Genomic DNA, 23,940 nt, shown 5'->3' on the forward strand with positions numbered 1-23,940 from the left:
ACAAAGATTTCAGTTCATGACCTCCCTAAGGTAACCGACAACAACTATTCATTCCTACCCACAGGAAATCTATGACTTCAATCAGCACTATCCGTGGCTTTGAATAAACCTCACAAACCACTGCACGAAAATAATATATGATTCTGAGTTTGGAGATGTATTTCAGAAAAAGATTTTATCATTCTCAACTCAGTGCAAAAGTCTCTTCTGGTCATAGTCTTCTTCCCTAATCATTGAAAGAAATATGTGAGTACAAAGTTCATCAGGTAAGACACATTTCATACAGAAGGGTGTCCCCTCTCAAGAGGAGGCTCTGGAATCTCCTGGATGTTTCAACACAGTTCATCGTAAGTTTAAACCTTTTTTAAAAGAAATATAGGCCCATCTCCAAAGTGGAAATCAGTACTAGAGGTTTTTTGCTTGGAGATCAAGCTCTTTGAAAGACATGAAGTTGGACTTTTTAAATCAGTCTTATCAGAATCATTTCTCCATGATTTTAGATACTGTAGTGACAGGTTCTAGTTTCAGGTCCTTTCTGAATAAAGCTTTGTACTTTCAAAGTCTGATAAGGAGCAAAAGGCAGAATTTGTTCTGAAGAACTCTTGAGATTGAACTCTGATTCCAGGCTAAGCCTGATGCTCCCATTTGTTTCAGGAGGAAATAAATTGATGCAAAATAAGTTGAACCAAGGGGAAAGCCTGGAGTGCTAATAATGGCCCAAAGACTCAGTCACCTCTGCGGGGAGACCTGGGCACTGGCCCACGGGAGGCATCTTACCTCGGAAGGAGGCCAACATGCACTGCAGGTAGGCATGCCTCACTGCAGAGGTGGAGGTTTTAAGGCTGAAAGCTTTTTTGAACCATTCAGTGAGCTTCCTGGGCACTTCCGTAGTGAACCGGTTACACCAGAGAGCCAGGATAGAGACAGCGTGTACCAAAGTCCCTTCGTGAACTAGGACAAAAAGCAGAAGTCCAGTCAAGCCAATGTCTTATAACTGTGTCAAATCACTGCAAGCAGTACAAGAAAGCAAGCCAGAGAACAGGGGAGGAAACAGTGATCTTTCAGACAATTCCCAGCCATGCTCTGAGGGAGGCGTGCCTTCAAAAGGGGCTTACGGAACACTCTAATTGTGAAAAACTAAGGTCAAGGTTGGATCCAAACGGCATGCTCACCATGCTGCACAGAATTACCTTCTTGCTGGAGGAACGGGATGAACAGCTCAGCCACCGTCCCATTCAGCACTTGACTGGAAGGCCCAGACACCACGTGATGACTGACGCTCCCAATCCCTGCAAGACAGATTCCCCATTCAGCCCCTCATCAGCACAAGACCACAAACAGGCAAGTCTTCCTGCCACTGCCACCTCTGCATTCCCAGTCACAGACCTATTCTGGGTTCCCTAGCAGTCACACCTCTCCTTTGGCCATTACTGACCCTCCCGCAATTCTACGTCCACATACCCTGCCTTTTACAGAAGCCAGGCCTCCCACAAAACTTGAATAAGCCCCTCTTGTCAAGCAGCCAGGCAGCAGAGTCCTGGAAGGCCGGCTGGAAAGCCCAAGATTGTCAGAGGAGTCAAGATCTAAAGGACTCGCCTTATGTAAGAGTTATGTTAAAGCTCATCTACTGGACCACATCTCTACTACCCAGGGAGAAATTCTGTACCTGAGAGGACGCTGATCTTCTGGGCTACAATAGTTAGTTTTCCCTCCGAGCCTGAGAGAAGAGACAGCAAAGATTCAATTTCACGTCTGCCACATTTCCCAAGGGGGTGAAAAAACGTAGTCATGTGTGAGACATCACAATGCAGTTTCTGATTCCAGAAGGAGGCTTTCTACTGTGAAGCTAGGTTTAAAATAACATTTACTAACTTTTTGTTTTCCCACTAAAAAAGGAATGTTCTTATAGAAAATTTGAGAAACAGGAAAAATACAAAGAAAAACATTTTAAAAAGCACCCATGTTTGCATTACTCAAAGACATTATTTAACTGGGTGTGGTGGCACAAGCCTGTAGTCACAGCTACTCGGGAGCATTGCTTGAGCCCAAGAGTTCAAGTCTAGCCTGGGCAACATAGCTAGATCATGTCTCTATAAAAAAAAATGATAATAATTTTGATAAAAGATATTAACACTCTGATATATTTTAGTTTTTTCTCCTATGCATACAAAAATGTGTATGCTTAAAAACAAAAATACTGAGATCACCCCATCTACACTGCCTTGTGTATGACTTTGTTCACGTTACACATTCACATTCCAGGGTGAGCATCTTCCTGGCCTTGCCACAGCAGATTTGGAACATCAAGTCCCTGTCAGATCCCAGGGTCCAGGGGCCACACCTCAGCCATCCCCATGGCCAAGAAGGCTTGCTCACCTCCAAGGATGGCAAACAGGTGCTTGGTCAGGGCTTCCATGGCTGAAGAGTCACTGCACTGGCGGGCCAGGTTCCGCAGTGCCAGCACGGCTTCATCCATCAGGCGGGGACTGTTGGATTTCAGCTGACCTGGACACACAGAGCCGCTAAGAGGCTGTCGACAACTGAGCATCCAAGCTTTCGTTTTTGTCTGTTCTGTGCCCCCAACTCTCCAACACTAGTACACGTTCTCATTGTAAATGATAACAAGAAAGAAACTGCCAGTGCCAATGCAGTTTAGCTTAGAGCTTTACTTCTAACCTGAGCTGTCCCCTGTCCCCTTTACTCCAATAACTGGGACAAGTACAACCAAAACCCAAGGTGCCATCTAGGGGCCAAAGAGGGGTTGGGATACTCACCGGCCAGTCCTTTCACGATGTCCAGGGCATACTGGCTGAGATCAAGAGTCACTGATGCCAGTAGACTGGAAATAGCTGAGGGGGACAGAAAGCATTGATCATGTCACTCAGGGATAAATTCAGAGAATTTTTTCCCCCTATTTCCCAGCAAATGCTAGCAGGCCTGCTGTCTGGCCACACGGACCCATGACCACCCTTCATCTCTACAGAGCCATGTGAGTAGGCCCTAGGCTCTGCTGAAAAGCTGTATGCTGCCTATCCCAGTAATCAAAAAATTGCCCAACATTCCACTGACACACTTTATCAAGGTAATAGGGACAGGCCGGGCACAGTGGCTCACATCTATAATCCTAGTACTTTGGGAGGCCGAGGTGGGAGCACTGCTTGAGCCCAGGAGTTTGATACCAGCCTGAGCAAAACCCGGTCTAAAAACAGAAAGATTAGCCAGGCGTGGCAGTGCATGCCTATAGTCTCAGCTACTTGGGAGACTGAGGCAGACAGGAGGATCACTTGAGCTCAAGAGCAGTGAACTGTGATAATGCCACAGCACTCTAACCGGGGCAACAGAGCAAGATCTTCTCTCTCAAAGAAAAAAAAAGAAGGGACAGAGACTCAACTCTCATATCCTATGGTTTCAAGTGCTACCTCCACATACTTACTAAGTTCTACTTATAGAAGAGGTTCTCCAACCAAATGGTCTCCAGAACATTCTTGAACCCCTAAAATTATGCGCAGTATTCTAAATGGATACATTTTTGTGCATTCTTCTAACAAGAGGGCCCATGATTTTCAACATATTCTCAAAAGAATCCCTGATCTCTCTCCCAAGGTCCCAGCAAGGCAAACAGTGAATATATCCTCCCCCAAAACACCATACATACACACACACACACACACACACACACTCTCTCTCTCTCTCTCTCTCTCTCTCTCACACTCTTCCCAATGTCAAGTATCAGGAATAGAGCTTATCAGGCAACTCGTGTCCCTCCCACCATCTTGTTTGACAGCAACCTACTTTCAATAACATTCTCTGGACTCCGCAGTAAGGACTTCTGTATGGTGGGCAGTATCAGATCCTTAAACTCCGAGTGGGACATGTATCGGAGCAGAGGGGCACAGCTATCCTACAAAGAGAAAGGAGTCAGGCACCCAGCCCTCAAGGGAACAGACCAAGAAGAAAAGACACTTCGGAATCCCAGAATTTAAAATGGGATTTAGCCTGTCCGGGTGAGTAAGGGCCACTACTCACTCACCAGGAGGTACTTCTGCGGCTTTACTTTGCTCATCAGGATGTTCTTCATATAAAAATCCAGCAGGGCACTCTAGAGAACACAAAGATCTGCTTACACCCTGACACTCTGAAGTATCTAATCACTGGCCTAAGAAGTCCCTCTCATGGGAGTGCTTCTAAAAAACACAAATCAATACCCCAAATTTCACAGTATTAAACGCAGAGGTCCCACTGATCATGCCATCCACTTTATAAACCTTCCATGGCTTTCCACGGCCCCTGGTATGAAGACCAAAGTCCTTCACATGGCTTATAAGGCCTGTGTGCCACCGAGCCGGCTGCATCCCACCCTCTCTAACCCACTCACGCCACCGCTGCCCTCCTCGCCTCCTCCCTATTCCTGCCCACAGGCTGCATTCTCCACCTGAAACGCTCTGCCTCACCTCGTCACCTTGCTAACTCCTCTTCACCCTCAAGTTCCTTTGTTAGGGAGATAGGTTCCCTGACACATGGCCTCAGTCAGGTCCCCCTGTTATAGGGTACCACAGCTTCTCACACTGTTCCTTTGTGGCACATATCACATTATAATTAACTAGGTGACTATCTGTCTAATGTTAGGTGCCTTCTCAGACTCAGTTCCACAGGGACAGGTCATCGCTCCCCAGCTCACTGGTACATCCCCTCCAACTTCTGGCACAGTGCTCAGAACAGGGCAGCTGCTCAACTGGGGTGAATAAATCACTGCATGAACAAGCAAGCTATCACCCCAATAACTACTCCAGGATTCACCCCAAGCCAGAACTGGAGAGGAAACATCCCAACTCCATCATACATCACCGGGAAAGGCCAATGTCTCACATGAGAAAACCAAGTTTCAGATGAGACGAGCAGCTGGGGTCACCAGGGCAAAGCAGGTTCCCAATCCTCTCCACGGAGCCCCTAGCATGGCAGGCCCACAGCCACCCACCCTGGCACTTGCCTTGTGCCGATTGACCACGTCCATCTCCTTGTGGCTTGTGCAGAACTGCACCAGCAGCCCCAGCATGCCGGCATAGCTCTGGTTGGGTTCTAGGCTGAGAATGGCTGACAAGTACTGTTCCACAAGCCCGGGGTTCTGAAGAGGAAAGTGTCAGGCAGGTGGATCAGATGGCAGCTGGGACAGTGCAGAAAAAGCAACGCGTACCAGCCCCTGCCGTCCTGTCACCTCTTTCCACAGCTTTGTGAGCTTCTTCACAGCACCATCTACGGCGTGCTTGTGGGAGCCACCCAGCACCTCCAGCAGGAGCAGGCACTGCACCTCAACCTGCCGGGACCAGGAAAAGCTCACGTCAGGATGGGACGTGGAAGCGGAGGTCCCGGGGCCCTCACAACCTGCCAGAGACCTCCACCAGGCCCTCCAGATCATGGCTTCATGTCCACTCAGCCTCTCCCACTCAACTCCAGCCAGATCCTCTTCCCTCTGCCTCCTTATACTTAGTCCTGTCCTTTAATGACACTGTTCACGTACATGTTCATTTAATAAATATTTGCTGAAGACCTGAGTCAGACAATGAAGACACAGGAGAATAAGATAAACATGGTCCCTGCTTTCATGCACCTTACAGTCTAGTGGGAGAAAAAGATGTTAAACAAATAAACACACAGATGAATATATAATTTCAGTGAGGTAAGTGCCATGCAGGAAAAGAACAAAGGTTCTTTCTTCTCATCTGCCTTGACTTGTCCTTCATTAAATCCACAAATACTTACTGAACCCTGACTAAGCGGCAGGCACTACGCTAAGCACCAGATATGGAAGTGAAGCACAATATGGTGACTCAGACTGTGCGGAGCTCACTGTCCAACCCAGAGCCAGGCCCAACTAGGTGTCCAACTGAAAAAACCTCGGAGACTTTACATGCCACAAATGCCCAAGGTCATTGATGAGCAGTGTGAACTGTCGCCCTGAGAAGATATGCTTGTGAAGGCAATGCTGCTGAATTCCATTTGCATGTGTATAAAATGGTATATGTACAAGGTTATTCACCACAACATTGTAACAATAAAAAATTATAAACAACATAAATGGCTACCAACAGAGGACTAGTTATACGTAATGTGGTACAGCCAAAAGATTAGTAAATAGTCCTAAGGAATGAGAAGCTATTTACTACTATGGAATACTGGCTCCAAGACTGGTTAAAGAAATAAAAAAGGTGAAAGAACAAAACTTGTATGGTATGCTGTTATAAGTATTAAGAAATACTATTTAATCACAAATACAGAGAACATATCTAAATACCTAAAAACTAGTAATAGAAGGGATCAAGGTGGCTTGGGACAGGGATAGGAAGGAAACTAGCATATCCTTCTGTGCCTGTTTGATTTTGAACCTTTTTTTTAAAAATTAAAAAGAAATGTTCTAAGATTGCTGCTATCATATTCCAAACTATGCTGCTTTTCCCTCTCCCTGGAATGTTCTAACCCTTGATCTAGGCATGGCTTGTCCTTCGCATCCTTCAGGTCTCTGCTCCAAGGATGCCTCCTCAGAGACCTTCCTCCTACCATCCTCCACCACACTCTCTCTACTCTCCCACCTTGCTTTTCTTCAGCACTACTTTGTTTTATTGTTTATTTGTGGACTTGTTCGCTGTCTATGTCCTCCATACGAGTGTAAACCTGTGAAGGCAAGATCCTCCTGTCTTATTCAACACTTTAGCCCCAGCTCCTAGAACAGCACCCAGCATGTAGGAAGCCCTCAACAAACACTTGATAAACTAAATGAACTACAAACTAGGTGAATGATCAACACCAGCACCCAGCAAAGGAAAAACCCAGATTCGAGACACAGAAGAAATAAACATAGTCTCAAGCTCTGGATGCATTCTGTCCCATAAACACAACACTCTCACTCACTAACCAACAAGCAGACTGACTTAGCTCAGTTAATGGTCGTAAGAACGCAACAGAGATAAGCCAATGAGCTTGCCTGTGGTGAACCATCTTATAGAAAGGTCTTTGGTAACAATGAAACCCACACTCTGAAGAGGGTTCAAGAGACTTTCAGTTCACATTAGTTGCAGCATATCCACTACTTGTGAGGTTTCAGCATTCTAATCCATCATCAATCAATTGCTGATGGTCATTGCATGGTTGCCCCCAGAGAGGTGCTGGATTAGCTCTTAGAGACGAGGCCATCTATCTGACTAGCTGGCTGCTTCACAGAGAGGTACTCAGAGTTTCCTAATGCTGCTTGTCATTAATACCTACATGCACAGCCCTCAATAGTTTCTATGACCATTTCCTTCAACGGAACCCTTTTTTTTCCAAGAGATGGGGTCTCACTATGTTGCCCAGGCTGGACTCAAACTCCTAGGCTCAAGCAGCCCTCTCACCTTAGCCTCCTACTTACAGGCATGTACCACCACACCCAGCTGAACCCATCTTTATAACTTCTTGAGGTGGATGGGGTAGGTGGTACTTTTCCCACTTTGCAGATGAGGTGACAGGCTCAGAAGCTACCTGATTTGGGGCCGGGTGCAGTAGCTCACGCCTGTAATCCTAGCTCTCTGGGAGGCCGAGGCGGGCGGATTGTTTGAGCTCAGGAGTTCGAAACCAGCCCAAGCAAGAGCGAGACCTCGTCTCTACTAAAAATAGAAAGAAATTAATTGGACGACTAAAAATATATAGAAAAAAACTAGCCGGGCATGGTGGCACATGCCTGTAGTCCTACTCGGGAGGCTGAGACAGGAGGATCACTTGAGTCCAGGAGTTTGAGGTTGCTGTGAGCTAAGATGACGCCACGGCACTCTAGCCCAGGCAACACAGTGAGATTCTGTCTCAAAAAAAAAAGAAGCTACCTGATTTGGCCAAATCTCATGGCCAGCAATCAGATCTATACCAAACTCCTCAGACTCCTTTTCATTAAACCATAAAATCATTCCTCCTGACTTTCATTAAGCAAAACTAGATGTTCAAAAGAACCTCCCAACCTAGCCTATCAGGCTATCTCTGGTTAATAGACACATGGAAAAGAAAAGCAGGGAATGTGGAAGGAACAGAGAATGGGAGAAAAGAATTTAAAGAACAAAGTATACAGCAAGAATTCCACTCCATTAGCTAGTTCAACACAGAAATTCAAACACAAGGAAAGGAATGACTAGCCAGAAAAAAGCAAAAGGATTTACATTACTGCATTTTCTGGTTTACTCGCTTTTTGGCTGTCTTCCCCACATGCCATGAAGGCAGGGATGCATTGCTCTTGTTCGGCGCTGCATCCCCAGTGCCTAGCACTATGCCTGACACAGAGAAGCTCTAAAATGTCTAATAAACAGTTGAACATGCACCAGGTACAGTGGCTCATGCCTGTAATCCTAGCACTCTGGGAGGCTGAGGCAGGAGAATCGCTTGAGGTCAGGAGTTCAAGACTACCCTGAGCAAGAGTGAGACCCTGTCTCTACAAAAAATAGAAAAAATTAGCCAGGTATGGTGGTACATGCCCATAGTCCCAGTTACTCAGGAGGCTGAGGCAGGAGGATCACTTGAGCCCGGGAATTTGAGGCTGCAGTGAGCTATGATCACGCCACTGCACTCTAACCAAGGCAATAGAGCAAGATTCTATCTCAAAAATAAACAAATAAATAAAAAATAGTTGAACATGATTACGCTGCACTCATACCATAAATGCCAAAATTACATGCCTGGGGACAACTCAGAGTCCTGGTCACCCAGCACCTAGAAGAGCATGTGGCACAGACAATGTATTTAAACACATTCTAACTCTGGACAGAAAGGTGACTCCCACCAATCCAGAGACTCAGGAAACCTACCAGTTTGTTCCAGATGTCTCCTTGCCGCTTGGCTCTTGAGGGAAAGACAATGCGCACCAGAAGGCAGGTCCAGGTCAGGGCCAGCAAGGCGGCCGACCCACTGCTCTTACTGCAGAGGGGAGGGGAGGGCAGGGGAGGAGTGATTGCAGAGCAGCAGCCTCCATCCTGAGGATAAACGCTCATCCTAAAGCCCTGCCTGTAGGACCCTCCCTTGACCTAACAGGGCAGAACTTGAAACTAGTTCCCCACAAATCATTTGTAACAATTCAGGACAAGGAGTCCAGGCCTCATCAGCCAAACTCCCATCTCTTGGTGCTAACGACTATAAAAAACATGGTTTCCCCAGTTCGGGGCCTGGCGGGCAATTGGTTCCCCCCCAGTTGGCCTTGCTTCCACTAGCTTCCCCACCCTGCTACACAGGAAAGTGGCTTTCTCCACTGAGCTTGCCACCCTGGCTTCTCCCTCCGCTCAGAGGCAGACTGCAGGTGACATTCAGAGCGCAAAGGAGAAAAAGCCAGGCATGCTCACACCTGCTCAGCACGTTTAGCTGCACCAACTTCTGAGCGGCACTCCACCAGTCCCTTGGGGGCCATGTCCTTGACCTTGACCTCTCACCTGGGAACACCTGCTTTGGAGCCAAGGCCTGAAGACTGCAGAGAATGCAGAAGGTTCTTAGCAGTGGCTTCTGGCTGGGCCTCAGCCAACTGCTGGATGGCTGCCTGCAGGGCCCTGCGGGAGGCTGCATCTCTAAAAGGAGAAATGGAGGGGTTAAAGTGAACATGCACTGGTCTCTCTTAGGAAAAACTGGCTGCACTGTACTCCAGTGGATAACAGACAAGGGACTAGGAAATAACTAGATAAACCCACCTCCTCCCCAGAGTTCTAAAAGTAGCTGATAAGGGCAAATAAGCCATTAAGGGTGTAAGCGCAGCATCTACATTAATGGAGCACTTACAAAGGCCTCAAACTAGGCCAAGTGCTTTTCCGTGCATGACTAATGGCAGCGTACCCATCTGAGCACTCATGGCACAGCAGGCACTGTTCCAGGCACTTCACACTTACTCATAACCACCTACGAGGTAAATTATAGCATCATCCCCATTCTACGGGAGGCATAGAGGAAGGAAACTGAGGCACAGAGAGGTTAAGTAACTTGCCCAGGATCCAACAGCTAGGATGTGATACAGCCCAGATTTGGACCCAGGCAACCTGGTTCGAAAGCCTGGGTTCTTAACATTACCCTATATGATCTCTCTGTACAAAGTGCTCCCGACACAGGGCCTTTGGTTGGCATTTACCTGTACCGATGCAGAGTCAAGCAGAATAATTTGCAGAGCCCTTTCACTGCTCCCTCTGGCAGATCTGAAACCAAATATTACACAAAGATGGTCAATAAAAATGACTTGGTAAGCACCTGCGTGAGCCAGGCATTCTGCCAGACATGACCTCAGCCCACTGGACACTCCCTGTATAATTAAGACAGAATCTCCAAGAGAAAAAAACAATGACAAAACAGGGCTCTAGGAAAATACCTGGTACAGAAAAGCTTCAGGTAGACATTTGCTAAATGAATGAAACTAAGGCACTACAAGTATCCTCAAAATCTCACATATTGGCCGAGCATGGTGGCTCACACCTATAATCCTAGCACTCTGGGAGGCTGAGGATGGAGGATCACTTGACCAGCCTGAGCAAGGTGAGACCCTCTCCCCACTAAAAAAAAGAAAAAGAAAAATTAGCCAGGCACAGCGGTGTGCGCCTGCAGTCCCAGCCACTCAGGAGGCTGAAGTAGGAGGATCGCTTGAGCCCAGGAGTTTGAGGTTGCAGTGAGTTACGATGACACCACTGCACTCTAGTCAGGGCAACAGGGAAAGACTCTGGCTCAAAAAGGGAAAAAAAAAAAAAAAAAAGCCTTATGTACTACCGAGTGGAGGTTCAGGAGTGCTGGAACTACCCTACTTCTTAATCCGGGTGGTTACATAGGTGTATTGTTTAATTTGTGATGATTCAGTGAGCTGTTCGCTTACAACATTTGTACTTTTATGTATATTTTAAGAAACAGTTTAAAAAATAGTACACAATTTAAGTACTATGAGGGACCAGAAAAGGGAAGAGCACCTATAACTCGAGTGGTTTCCATAAGCTTAGCCTAACAGATTAGTAGGCTCTAGAAAAACGGAAAGAGAAAGAGGTACGTGCCAGCGGTGTTAACATGAGCAAAGGTGCAGGGGTAAAAGGCGTAATGCCTATTCAGGACACACGAGGAAGAAAAGGAGGAGGACTAATAACACACAGCACTTAATTAGCACTTACAAGGTGCCAGGCCCTGCTCTGAGCATTGCACACACATGAACTCAATTAATCCATACAAGGTGGCCACTGTTAGCTAGCCCATTTTAAGATGAAGAAACCAAGAAACAGGAAACCAAGCAGGCCAGCCAGAGTGAAACAGACAGTTTGGTTGAATGGAGTGCTCAATAATGTTGGAAAGCCAACCTGTGACAAGTGCTGCATGCCAGAATGGAGCATACAGGCAAAAGGGAAAAGCTTCTGAGTAAGGGGAAATTTAACCTGCAGTATGAGACAGACTCATGTGGGAGGCACCCAAGAGCAGGAGGCCCACGAATGGCTCACACGGTGCCTCACGCTCTGGCATCTGAACGATGAAGGAGAAATGAATGAGGTGTGGGGACTCAGTTCCCCCAGGGCCCTGAACACTATATTGGTCCATCCAATTTGGGGCCATTTCAGTAACTGAGGAGGTGACTGGGGCCAGAAAGAGGTTGTGGTTAAGAGAACAACAACAACAGCTAATATACACTGTGAGCTTACCATAGCCAGGCAATGTGTTAAATTTACTTCTCACACCAACCCTATCAGGGAAGTACTACAGGCTGTCCCATAAGTCACCATACATAGAGAAAATGGGATATTACAGCTAAATGTACCTTTATTTACAAAACATTCATTACAAAATTTTATCGTATTTCTCCTTTGTAGTCTACAAAATTTTGTACTGCTATCTCCATGTTTCAAGCAAGGACACAGGCTCAGAGAGGTGAAATACTAATAACTTAAGGCAGGTCACACAGCCTATAAGTGGCAGAGCCTATCCGAGTCCTTCAACACTGACTCTTGCACTAGAGGCCTGTGGTTAGAAAGATCAGTGTCACATGGCTGCCTTGTTAAGAAAACCCTGTTGAGAAAGTGGCCAGAAAGACCTTTGAGGATGCCATAAAACGCGCACACAATAAAGCATTAACACACAGGAGAATCCCTAAGAAGCTCACAAACAGCCATTTCCTTCATTTACACACTTTAACAAGCTTGCGTGTGTTACCCTGGCAACAGCAGGTCAGAAGCAGCAGATGAGAATGTGGGGAAAGAGTGGAAGAATAAGAAGTGAAAGGTGGCAGCAGAGGAGATCTGGTCTCTAATAGCCAAGGTTTTCAAACTTTAGCAAACACAGGGATCACCTAGAGGGCATGTTAAAACACAGATGCTCCACCCACAGAGTCTCTGGATCTGAGCTGCTGGGGTGGAGCTGAGAATTTTTATCTCCAACAAGTTCTGAGGTGATGCTGATGCTGCCATTACAGGGTCCGCGCTTCGAGAACAAAACACACCAAAAGGAAACTCAAAAAACTAATCAGGACTTAGTGAATGAAGGCAAAATCATCTTACACACTCCAAAGGTCATGGGGCTATCCCTCGGTTATGGTGCAGGAACAGGATAACTAGATGTGCTCAGCATTTCCCAAAATGTGTTCCCCAGACCCTGAACAGGTTTTCAGCAAAAAAAAAAAGTTTCAAAGAAAATACTGAGGCCGGGCGCGGTGGCTCACGCCTGTAATCCTAGCTCTCTGGGAGGCCGAGGCGGGCGGATTGTTTGAGCTCAGGAGTTCGAAACCAGCCTGAGCAAGAGCGAGACCCCGTCTCTACTAAAAATACAAAGAAGTTAATCAGACAACTAAAAATACATAGAAAAAATCAGCCGGGCATGGTGGCACATGCCTGTAGTCCCAGCTACTCGGGAGGCTGAGGCAGGAGGATCGCTTGAGCCCAGGAGTTTGAGGTTGCTGTGAGCTAGGATGACGCCACGGCACTCACTCTAGCCCGGGCAACACAGTGAGACTCTGTCTCAAAAAAAAAAAAAATACTGGATTAAAAAAAAACCTCAATAAAGAGGTAAGACACCTTGTTGTGAATGTTCCAAGAGGGCATTAGAAAACATGACTTCTCCCAGACTTATTTGATGTTGGAATCTTTTATTGGGCAATCACCTGTTACCTTTTTCCTGACTTCCATAAACACTTAAGGGGAAAAATGGTACCCCAAGTTATAAAGAAAGTGTTTTTGCACCCAGTATACTACTTCAGAAAGATTGTTGGTATCTTTTTAAAATATTTCCAATCAAAATAGTTAAAACTGTAAAAAACTTTAGCACCTGAATGGATAAACTCTCCATTAACCCAACTGTTTCAACTGTTTCAACACACATAACAAATAAATAAAGTGAAGGCAGAAGTTGTGCAGGGAGGGGAAAAGGCGGCCATGGTTCTAAAAAGAGAAGACAATTTATTTTTCAAATGGAATAGTGTCCAAGCTGTATGGATGGAAAATAAATACCTTTCCCAGCAACACACTTCCCCAGTTCACTGAGGATTTCTCTCCGTTCCTTCACACTGGCTGTCGTCACCTTCCCTGCGAAACGCTTCAGTGTCTCCGAAACCTGCAAAGGCCAAGCCCAGAGAAAATTTCACCAGGCTATGAAACGCTGTGTATGTGTGTGTTGGGGAGGGAAGGGGAAGATGCAAAACTCAGTGAAGATCTCTCTGACCCACAGTTTCTCAATCTCCATACTATTGACACTTGGGGCCAGGTAATTCCTTGTTGTGGGAGGCTGTCTTTACACATGGTAGGATTTTCAGCAGCATTCCTGGTCTCTACCCACTAGATTCCCGTAGTGGCCCAGCTCCATCCTGCCCCAGTTGTGACAACCAATCAAAGTTGTCTCATTGTCAAATGTCTCCTGGGGTCAAAATCACTCCCAGTTGACATGTACTGCTTTAACCCAACCAGTCAACATACCTTACTTAAACTTGGGCAAGAAAAGAAAAAGCAAAAACGCAAAAATCTCTGGATAGTTCCTTTCAGAACTACCCACAATCTAGTGAGGCCTACTATGTGCCAAGCATGTTCTCTTTATATTATCTCACTTTAAGCTCCCACAAGGGAAATGAACGTCAGCACCCAGGCAAGTTACTGACATAGAGTAAGCACATTGGCTAAAGGCAAAAGGCTAAGAGACTGGATTCCAGCTCTGCCTCTTATTAACTGTGGAAACTCAGTTAAATAATGTCGTTCAGACACATAGTGGCTGAAGACTATAATCCTAGCACTTTGGAAGGCCGAGGTGGGAGGATCACTTGAGGCCAGGAGTTTGACACCAGTCTGGGCAACACAGTGAGACCCTGTCTCTACCGGAGGGAAAAAAACAATTAGCCAGCCATGGTGGCGCACACCTGGAGTCCTAGCTGCTTGGGAGGCTGAGGTGGGAGGATCACTTGAGCCCAGGAGTTCGAGGCTGCAGTGAGCTGTGATAGTGCCACTGTACTCCAGCCTGGACTACAGAGCAAGACCCTGTCTCTAAAAAAAATAATGCCACTTCCTTGAGCTTCAGTTTTTTTCATCTACACAATGCAGATAATAGCACCTACCTCGTAACTATTATGGAGATGAGATTGTTTATGTAGAGCATTTACTCTCATCCCAAACACAAAGTCAGCTACTACTACCAACAAGCCTGCAAGAGAGGCATCGGTATCTACATTTTATAGGTGATGAAGGAACCACCTCCAAGAGGGAAGTCACTGCTTAGAGTGGAGCCAAAAGCTACAGCACCAGCATTTTTTAAACTAAACCTGAAACCAAACTGGTCTACAAACTGATACTAACAAATCCTTCCCTTTCGACAGCCATCCAGGTTACCACTGCTGCAGTTCCCTGCACAGGGATGTAAGCGTAAGACCCAGGGAGGAGGGCAGTTTGCAAACATTTGTGAAAACCTGCTCCTGAGCAATATTCTACAAGCTACCAAGTGGGCAGGTTGTGGATTCACAAACAATAGAGCAGGGCATAATAAGATTCCCACAACTAACACGTTGGCGCCATCATCTTGTTCTTTTGGGGGTATTTCACATGCAGGCCTTATTGGTAGCATAAGAGTAAAGGGTACATAGAGAAATAAAATAATGCTGAGTTTTTCTTTTATGCTTAGATCCCTGCTGTAATTCCATTGGCAATGAATAAAATGGTGTCCAAATCTGTCTTCTACCTAAGAGACTTATTGTTTCAATTTTAAAATTTGTGTTTGTAGTCACAGATGCACATAATTAAAGAGTCAAAGTCAAAGAGAGGGTTGCTATAAAAACCAGTCCCTTGCTCTCAACCCCTGAGGGCAATCTCTTGGGTTGATTCTGGCTGACATCCGGGTAGCTAGCTCCTTATTTAGAGATATGGAGGTAACAACTTGCTTGTGCTTCTTGCTTTTTCAGTTTTACTGGCTTTCTACCACAGCTCTTTCCTTCTCCAACCCCACCACGCACCCTCCCCATTTTCCCAACCTAAGTCTCATTTCATGATACGGGCTAGCTTAGTAGTCAGTGTTCACATTACATGTAAGTGGTATTCAACTTCCATTTAAAAAGCTGTTTCTTATCCTGCCCAGCTTTTTTATCCCCTTGGAGTCAGTAACTGCCCTTTCCCAGCCTCACTTCGGTTTGCCCTGTTTTATTAGTAATTCAATCCCCAACTCCACTTATCTGAATCTCAATACATTTAGGCAGATCAGGTATTCTGTTAAATTCCACCTTCCTGAAGAAGTCTCTCCTAGAGTCTTCTGACATGCCCAAATGTGGAAGGTAGCCAAGTGGCTATTAATTAACCATGTAGCCAGTGACTACCATACCGCCCAGCACGGCTCTAGAGAGAAGAGTCTTTTACTTGAGCATTAATGTTCAACATTAAGCATGTATTCCCCTGATCCCTCGTAGAAATATCCAACAGACTAAGCTTTTCCTTCTGGCATTCAGTACACTACTTGAAACAAACTACCAGCTGCTTGCATAGGAGACTCACTCTCAATAAATGTCTTTTGAACGTTTAAGTGGTCACTTACTTACCTCAGGGCCTACACCTAAAAATAATTAATCTCATCACCCTGGAGATCAAGTGGGCCCAGCTGTCCTTTAGACACCTGTTTCTTTTTCCCATAATAGGGTTTTTTCACCCTAAAACACTCACAACTATAAATGAGACTAGGGTGGAAGAAAAAGGTTTACCCAATCCTGCCTTAACTACAAGGTACCAACAGGTAATAACACTTAAGGGTGACAAGCCTCTTCCTGAGTAGCGACGATTCTTTTCTCTAACTCTGAATCCAATAATAAAAACCAACATGTATGGAGCCCTCCTTTATCACACTGTGTCCTCACAACAACCCTGTAAGACAGGTATTGTTTCAACCCCACTTTATACATGAAAAGGCAGACTTAAGTCACTTGCTCAGCATGTCACAGAAATCGACGAGCGGAGACTCAACCCCCTATCTGCACGAATCCAACGACTACGCTCAAAGTCCCTGTACACAGTAGGTGCTCAAGTAACATTTGCTGAATACAAAGTTTAAGGAAGACTTGGCGTCGGCCCGGGGCTCACTGCCGGAGTGCTTTGGAGATACGGAGCGGACACTCGGGAAGGTGAGCTTCTGCTACTCTGGAGTCGGGGAAGGGCACCGCCGAGCTCCAACTGCTGAAGCCGGGGCCAGAGCCGCTGACTCCTGGAGCCCGGGATCGGTCTGCGCCGCCCCGGCTAGGCCAACCCGGGAGCCGTAAGGAGACGGCCCCGGAGCCGCGTTCTCCACAGCCGCCACCCCTAGCGCCTCTAGGCCGAGCGGCGGGAGCGGTCCGACCCGACGGCCGCCGTCCGCGCCCAGTCACACGCCGCGTTGGCCCGCAGCCGCCCGCCTCACCTGCGTGTCCGCCGCCATCCTGCCGGCGCTGATTCCGGAACCGCTTCCGGATTGCTTCCGGGTCACAGCGGGGCCCACGCGGCAGGGCGAGGCCAAGAGTCCGCTGGGGCCGGCCTGAGGCCTGGCGCCCCCGGGCGGGACGGCGGCCGCTGCAGCCGCGGCAGCTGGATCGCAGGCCTGAAGCTGGCCCGCATCGGGGCCCACCAAGACCTTCTCCCCAGGGCCGGCTCTTCAGCCCCGGGCGCCTCGCGGGAGACGAAGGCCTGAGGAATTGCAACGTGGTGAGCCCGCCCAGCAGCCCCCGACCCACCCCCGGCCCGCAGGCCCAGCCCACGTGACCCTTTCAGGAGTGAAAACATTCTTCAGATAAACTTCAAGAGTAGCTTCCTAGATGGCAAGAACTAAACTAGCTGAACGGGGGATGGTGAACTAGTCTTTTGTCCTCAGAGAATTAGGGATTCAGTGGCAGACGACTAGTATGAAGGGTTAGCAAACTTGAGTAGACCGGGCGGCCAGGGAAGGATTCTGGAACTGAAGAAAGTCCCTGCCCTGGGGACATGCTGGATGCTCCAGGCAGGGAGGTTTTAAGGCCACAAGGTGGGAGCAAAGAACCTCATGGTCCACGGAGAAGAGTCTGAATTTTTTTCAGTGTGCCATTGTGGCTGCAGTTTAGAGAAAGGGGTCCACACAGCCAAGTTGTTGGCCTTCTATTAGCCAGTGGCTTTCAAATTTTTAACAGAGGCTAGTTAGAACAAATACACCATGACCCAGCACACACATCTGTAGTGAAATACAAGCTTCACAAAACACCTTTGTTTTCAGCAATAGGTTGTTGCTGTCTCTTTGATTACTGCTCACCACCAATTCATGAGTTGGACCATCAACCAGTTTGAAAACCCTTACTGTATGGGAACTGACCCCTGGCATTCACTGAGCGCCTGTCTCAACTGACACAACCTGAGGGTTACAGGGACCCAAGGCTGAATGGCCAAGGAAACAGGAATTCTAATACACTTAAAGCTGTGTCTGGTTTCATTTAGATGCTAAGAGGCCACTGAAATGTCAACCATGGCTCTATAGTTTCCAGAATACAGCACTATAAATTTCAAAACGCACAAAATGAAGAATCCAGAGACGTTTAAGAGAAGTAAGCCTTTATTCTGTTTTGCAAATAAAACCGGCTATATTTGTTCTTTCTGGTGATTAGTCAAAGAGACCAAATCCCATATCCTCATCTGACTCCTCCGACTCTTCCTTGGCTTCAACCTTCGCTGGGGCTGCGGCAGCAGCAGGAGGAGCAGCAGTGGTGGCGGCCGCCACAGGGGCAGCAGCCACAAAGGCAGATGGATCAGCCAAGAAGGCCTTGACCTGAAGCAAGGGGATTAGTTAGTGGTCAAAACAGTCATCCAAACCCCTCTACTCCCCATGACACTCCTGCCTTTGTAGACTTTGACCAACAATGTCCAAGCCAGTGAAGCCTTTCCTGTCAGGAAGTGACCCAGGCAGGAGAGCTTGGATACAGCCAAATAAAAGGTGACCCTAAGGCCCAGCTCTTGCATTAACCCCTCATTGGGTCTCTTGTCATTTCTAAAGTTGAGAACACACATCCCCTGCCCACCAAACTCTCAAGTATACCCTTAAGAAATGTATCTGCTATGCAAAATACAGCTGTTGAAAGCACTAACTCAGCGGTCTACCTTTGTCACTCTGCTAACTATTAGACCCACCATGGTCCTTGTGGGATCTTTTTACCTTTTCAGCAAGTGGGAAGGTATAATCAGTCTCCACAGACAAGGCCAGGACTCGTTTGTACCCATTGATGATAGAATGGGGTACTGATGCGACAGTTGGGTAACCAATCTGCAGACAAATGCTGGCAACATTGCGCACACCCTGTAGGAGGAAGATTACATTTTGGGTGAGATACCCTAGAGAAAAAACAGTGACATCCAAATAAAGCTCAATGCAGAGAAATAACCCACGGCAGTTAGCAGTTCAGGCTCAAAGAAGACATTTCATCTCACACCAAATGTTCCTGGCAGGATGATTCAGACCCATCAATTGATAAGTTTTTTTGCCCTTATTCCAAATCTGGGTGTTCCATATACCATAATGATAGCATTTACTTCAAAAGCCACCACTATTTCATGAACAATATTAACTATTAACATAGCTACCAAGTTCTGTGAAAGAAAAATGTCAAACCATTTCCAGACATGAATTTCATCCACTAGTGAATCTTTCAAAAAGTAAATGGAGGCTGGGCGCGGTGGCTCACGCCTGTAATCTAGCTCTCTGGGAGGCCGAGGAGGGTGGATTGTTTGAGCTCAGGAGTTCGACACCAGCCTGAGCAAGAGCGAGACCCCATCTCTACTAAAATTAGAAAGAAATTAATTGGACAACTAAAAATATATAGAAAAAATTAGCCGGGCATGGTGGCGCATGCCTGTAGTCCCAGCTACCCGGGAGGATGAGGCAGGAGGATCGCTTGAGCCCAGGAGTTTGAGGTTGCTGTGAGCTAGGATGATGCCATGGCACTCTAGCCTGGGCAACACAGTGAGACTCTGTCTCAAAAAAAAAAAAAAAGTAAATGGAGCTACTTAAATAATTTCAATTTGTGAAAAAAATATGTCTTCTATCACCATTATGCATTCCTTAAAAGGCATTTTAATGGCAAAATTAAGCAAGACAGTCTCAGAAAAAAGGAAAGTCCTCCCAAGAAAGGATACTTGGCTATATTATACCAACATGTATTCAACTGTCCTCATTTTACTCATTTCTCCTTTGACTCATGGCATTACTCAAAATTTCATGTCTTATCATTTGCAGGCCCTAGACTAACAGCCCTTACTACGTGCCCAGTACTAAGATTTCATACTGATTAATTCATTAAATCCTTCAACAATCTTATATTGTCACTGCCAGTTTACGGATGCATACATATTATTAAACGGTCCTTGGTTACACAACAGTTTAAGCAGCAGACAGGACTCAGTCTGACACTCAGTGGGTGGGCTGGATAGCATGTACCTCCAGGAAGCGAGAATGCAGAGTTTCCTCTGTGATGTCAAGCACTTCAGGGTTGTAGATGCTGCCATTGTCAAACACCTGCTGGATGACCAGCCCAAAGGAGAAGGGCGAGATGTTCAACATGTTCAGCAGTGTGGCTTCGCTGGCTCCCACCTTGTCTCCAGTCTTAATCAGCTGCACGTCACTCTGAAGAATAAGAGAACAGTAGGCAGTTAACACCTGGACGTGCAGCAGACCTCTGGCCTCTAAACACCCGCCCCCCCCCCAACTTGCCTGGCTAGCACAGGCAAACCAGGTCCACTCACCAGGATTTCAATGGTGCCCCTGGAAATTTTAGTGGTGATGCCTAAAGCCTGGAAAAAGGAGGTCTTCTCTGGCCCCAGACCAGTGTTTTGGGCTGGCACAGTGACTTCACATGGGGCAATGGCACCAGCACGGGCAGCAGCTGGCACCTGAACAAAGACAATGAACAGTGAGGTAAGTCTCCACTGATACAACCTGAGAATGGTCAACTTGCTTTAAGGAGCCAAAATAAGGTCTCTTTAACCAACATGATTCTCCTCTTACCTTATTGGCCAACAGCATGTCCCTGATCTCGGTGAGGTCCTCCTTGGTGAACACAAAGCCCACATTCCCCCGGATATGAGGCAACAGTCTGCAAAGAAAAGTTTACAGAGACGATCACCTTTCAAGCACCATTCTTCTCTAGGAAAAGGGAGAAAGAAAGGCACCGGAAAGGGAGGACAAAGCTGCCCAGGGAACTGACTTCTCCAGAGCTGGGTTGTTTTCCAGATGCCCTCGGATGGCCTTGCGCATCATGGTGTTCTTGCCCATCAGCACCACAGCCTTCCCTCGAAGGGACATTCGGATCTGCTGCATCTGCTTGGAGCCCACGTTGTCTGCTCCCACAATGAAGCATTTTGGGTAATCATCTAAAAGTTGCTACAAAAACAGGCCAGAAACAATCAAAGGCTGGCAGCAGGAAAGAAGAAATTAATGTCAGGGACTGGCTTCCATCTCACTCCCTCTCTTCTACATTTTTGAAGTCAACTGGAGATTGGGACAATTCTTCCCACTAACAGCCATTTAAATTATAACACTGCCAGACTGAATCATCATTTGCTTGCTTGGTACGAACAGTGAAAATTAGGTTTCTACAATCAATCAAAAAAAGTTTTTTTAATTTTTCCCAGATATGAGGCATGTTTCTCAGTCACTAAAATGGCTGCATTAACAACAAAAAAAAATTATTCCAAATAAACTGGTCAAGGGAAGGGCTAGATTTACAGCATTCAAAACACAACATAAAATATAGCATTACAGGCCAGGCGCGGTGGCTCACGCCTGTAATCCTAGCACTCTGGGAGGCCGAGGCAGGAGGATCGCTTGAGGTCAGGAGTTCGAGACCAGCCTGAGCAAGAGCGAGACCCCGTCTCTACTAAAAATAGAAAGAAACTATCTGGACAACTAAAAATACATAGAAAAAATTAGCCAGGCATGGTGGCACATGCCTGTAGTCCCAGCTACTTGGGAGGCTGAGGCAGAAGGATCGTTTGAGCCCAGGAGTTTGAGGTTGCTGTGAGCTAGGATGACGCCATGGCACTCTAAGCCCGGGCAACACAGTGAGACTGTCTGAAAAAAAAAAAAAAAATATATAGCATAACACCTGTAGAAAATCTAGGTTGTGAATATATGGATTACTGCACGCTTCTTTTGGTTTTTGTTTCTGAAAACCCTCATGCTAAGTTGAGAGGAGTATAACAAAGAGGCTCTACAATGGAACCTAATGCCTTAATAGCAGCACGGTCAGAGTTTCTCGGTAAGGCCATCCAAAACAAAAGTCATTAGACATTTAGTTTCTTGATTGACAAGTCCTAAACATGCAACAACTTGCTGCCTTACAATGAGTCACTGCTCCCCTCAGACCTTCCCAATATGGAAGAAAAGCAATAAAGATTTAACATAAACTACCCTGGAAGCCAAAAAAACCTGTGTATGAATGCTACCTCAGGAGCCACTTGATCTGCCTGAGCCTGTTTATCTGCAACAAAAGGGAGCTACCAGGGAGAAACTGTTAAACGAGATTTGCCCAAAATGGCCTAATTCAGTAGCTGCCACCAAGCAGACATGGCACCTGATTGTCCCTCTTAGCGCACCAGGGCAGCATGATGAGCGGCCACCACCCAGACCGCACTTACGATGATCTTAAGGAAGTAGTTGGACTTCCAGGTCGCCCTGTCTTCCCTGGGCATCACGGCGGTGCGTCAGGGATTGCCACGCAGGGTTTAAAGACGATGTCACTGAAGGGAGAGAGGGAGCTCAGACCCAGGCACCCTGACACCGTGCCGGGGTCCGAGGCCTATGCGGAACAAGCCACGCGCAAGCGCCCGCCGGCCTGGCCTGGGCAGCCGCCGCCGCCAGTCAGGGAGCGCAAGCCCCGAGGCCCCAGGGAAATAGGCCCAGACCCCAGGGCCCCCCAAACCTCCTCAAAGCTCTCCCAAAGACCCCCACATTTCCGACCACCACGTCATGGCGCAAGTCCAGCGGCCACACGAACCTCACACGAGGACGCCTGGCGAGAAAGGGGCCGCACGCCGGCGCATGCTTTTTATATGTGAATAAAGTGGCCAATCAGAAGCCGCAGACGGCGCCCCTGTCCATTGGCTGATGCAGTCATTCACTCGACGAAGCCGAACTTACATAGGCAGCCATTGGATGCTATCTCTGTCACTCCAGCCAACGGGAAGCCGCCTTTGAGTAAGGTAGTCAGGAAACACTGCCTTGTGTTGGAGGAGCTTTCTCAGAGCTGCTGCCATCTGCTGGGCTGGAGCTGCCTTCGTGTAGGCGGCAAGGTTTGAGGATTCGGAGTCCGGTGCCACCTGGCCACCTCAGCGAACTAAACAGTGTGACGTGGAACTGAGAAATAATTGCACATGCTGAGAAACAGAATGGTCTCTTGTCTTCCCTAGTTTGTGTTTTCCTGCTACCAAAACAGAGGAATCTTTTAAAACCTAAGTAGACTTATGTCTTTCTCTGCTCAAAACTCTTTAAAGGCTTCCCATTTCCTTCAGAGTTAAAAGCCTAAAACGGGCTGTGGCTCACACCTGTAATCTTAAAACTCTGGGAGATCGTAGGCGAGAAGATCCCTTGAGGTCAGCCTGAGCAAGAGTGAGACCCCATCTCTACTAAAAAATAGAAAAAATCAGCTGGGCATGGTGGCGTGCACCTAGAGTCCCAGCTACTCAGGAGGCTGGGGCAGGAGGATCGCTTGAGCCCAGGGGTTTGAGGTTGCAGTGAGCTATGACGATGCCACTGCACTCTAGCCGGAGTGACAGAGTGAGACTCTATCTCAAAAAAAAAAAAAAAAGCCTAAAACGTAAAACTGCCTACAAGGCCCTACCTGATCTGCTTGCCGCCTCCATCCCAATAATCTCATCTCCTATTTTTCCCACTGACTTGTTGCCTTCCAGCGAGATGATGCTCTGCTGCTTTTGCATTGGCTATTCCCTCTTCCTGGAAGGCTCCTAGCGGCCCAGCCAATATCCACAAAGGAACCCACCTCCAGCAGATCTTGGCGCAAATATCACCTGCTCAATGAGGCCTACCCTGAGTTCCCTGTTTCAAATTACAAAAAAACCCACTCCCACTCCCCCATGCTCTGTTCTATTTTCTCGGTAGCAATTACACCTTCTAACACACTATGTAATTTATTTATTACATTCTTGTCTGTTTCTCCCCTGCAGGAATGCAAGCTCTGCAAGGGAGAGATTTTTGTCTTGTGCCTGGCACATAGTGGACATATGATAAATATGTGTTGAATGAATGAATGAATGAATGCAGGACTTGACATCAGATGACCTGTATCCCTAACCTTGTTCTGCCACTTGCTAGCTGTGTCATCTCAGGACGTGATTTCACCTTGTTGACCCTCTGCTTCTCTTTCCTTATCTGTAAAATGAAGATAATAACAGCACTCACTTTCTAGAGTTGCTATGAGGATTAAATGTGTTAAGACTTAGCAGAGTTCCTGGAATGTAGGAGGAAAATGTTAGCTTCTTCTAT

At 46.9% G+C, this 23,940-nt stretch overlaps 2 protein-coding genes across 2 annotated transcripts in view; both read right to left on the reverse strand.

Annotated features, from left to right (window-relative positions):
* GCN1L1 (GCN1 general control of amino-acid synthesis 1-like 1 (yeast)) overlaps window positions 1-16,883 on the reverse strand; it is a 57,284-nt gene extending 40,401 nt beyond the window's left edge. Inside the window, exons 1-14 of the mRNA XM_012650177.1 lie at window positions 16,849-16,883; window positions 13,446-13,548; window positions 10,115-10,178; window positions 9,432-9,563; window positions 8,817-8,925; window positions 5,213-5,311; window positions 4,988-5,122; window positions 4,031-4,099; window positions 3,793-3,901; window positions 2,775-2,849; window positions 2,377-2,505; window positions 1,667-1,717; window positions 1,191-1,289; window positions 778-951 (exon numbers count right to left, since the gene is read on the reverse strand). Coding sequence (XP_012505631.1) covers window positions 778-951; window positions 1,191-1,289; window positions 1,667-1,717; window positions 2,377-2,505; window positions 2,775-2,849; window positions 3,793-3,901; window positions 4,031-4,099; window positions 4,988-5,122; window positions 5,213-5,311; window positions 8,817-8,925; window positions 9,432-9,563; window positions 10,115-10,178; window positions 13,446-13,548; window positions 16,849-16,866 — 1,366 coding nt within the window. The 5' untranslated portion in view covers window positions 16,867-16,883. The remainder of the gene's footprint in view (window positions 1-777; window positions 952-1,190; window positions 1,290-1,666; window positions 1,718-2,376; window positions 2,506-2,774; window positions 2,850-3,792; window positions 3,902-4,030; window positions 4,100-4,987; window positions 5,123-5,212; window positions 5,312-8,816; window positions 8,926-9,431; window positions 9,564-10,114; window positions 10,179-13,445; window positions 13,549-16,848) is intronic.
* A 1,102-nt stretch (window positions 16,884-17,985) lies between these two features.
* Window positions 17,986-22,545, reverse strand: RPLP0 (ribosomal protein, large, P0). The gene is made up of 8 exons (XM_012650178.1): window positions 22,436-22,545; window positions 22,077-22,178; window positions 20,645-20,820; window positions 20,446-20,533; window positions 20,184-20,330; window positions 19,879-20,064; window positions 18,601-18,741; window positions 17,986-18,216 (listed from the first exon to the last, which is right to left on the reverse strand). Exons 2-8 carry the CDS (start codon window positions 22,128-22,130, stop codon window positions 18,052-18,054), a joined length of 957 nt encoding a protein of 318 aa, XP_012505632.1. The 5' UTR covers window positions 22,131-22,178; window positions 22,436-22,545; the 3' UTR covers window positions 17,986-18,051.
* Window positions 22,546-23,940: the final 1,395 nt, after the last annotated feature.

This window comes from Propithecus coquereli, unplaced genomic scaffold (genome assembly GCF_000956105.1).
Source record: "Propithecus coquereli isolate 6110/MARCELLA unplaced genomic scaffold, Pcoq_1.0 Scaffold314, whole genome shotgun sequence".
Lineage (NCBI taxonomy): Eukaryota > Metazoa > Chordata > Mammalia > Primates > Indriidae > Propithecus > Propithecus coquereli.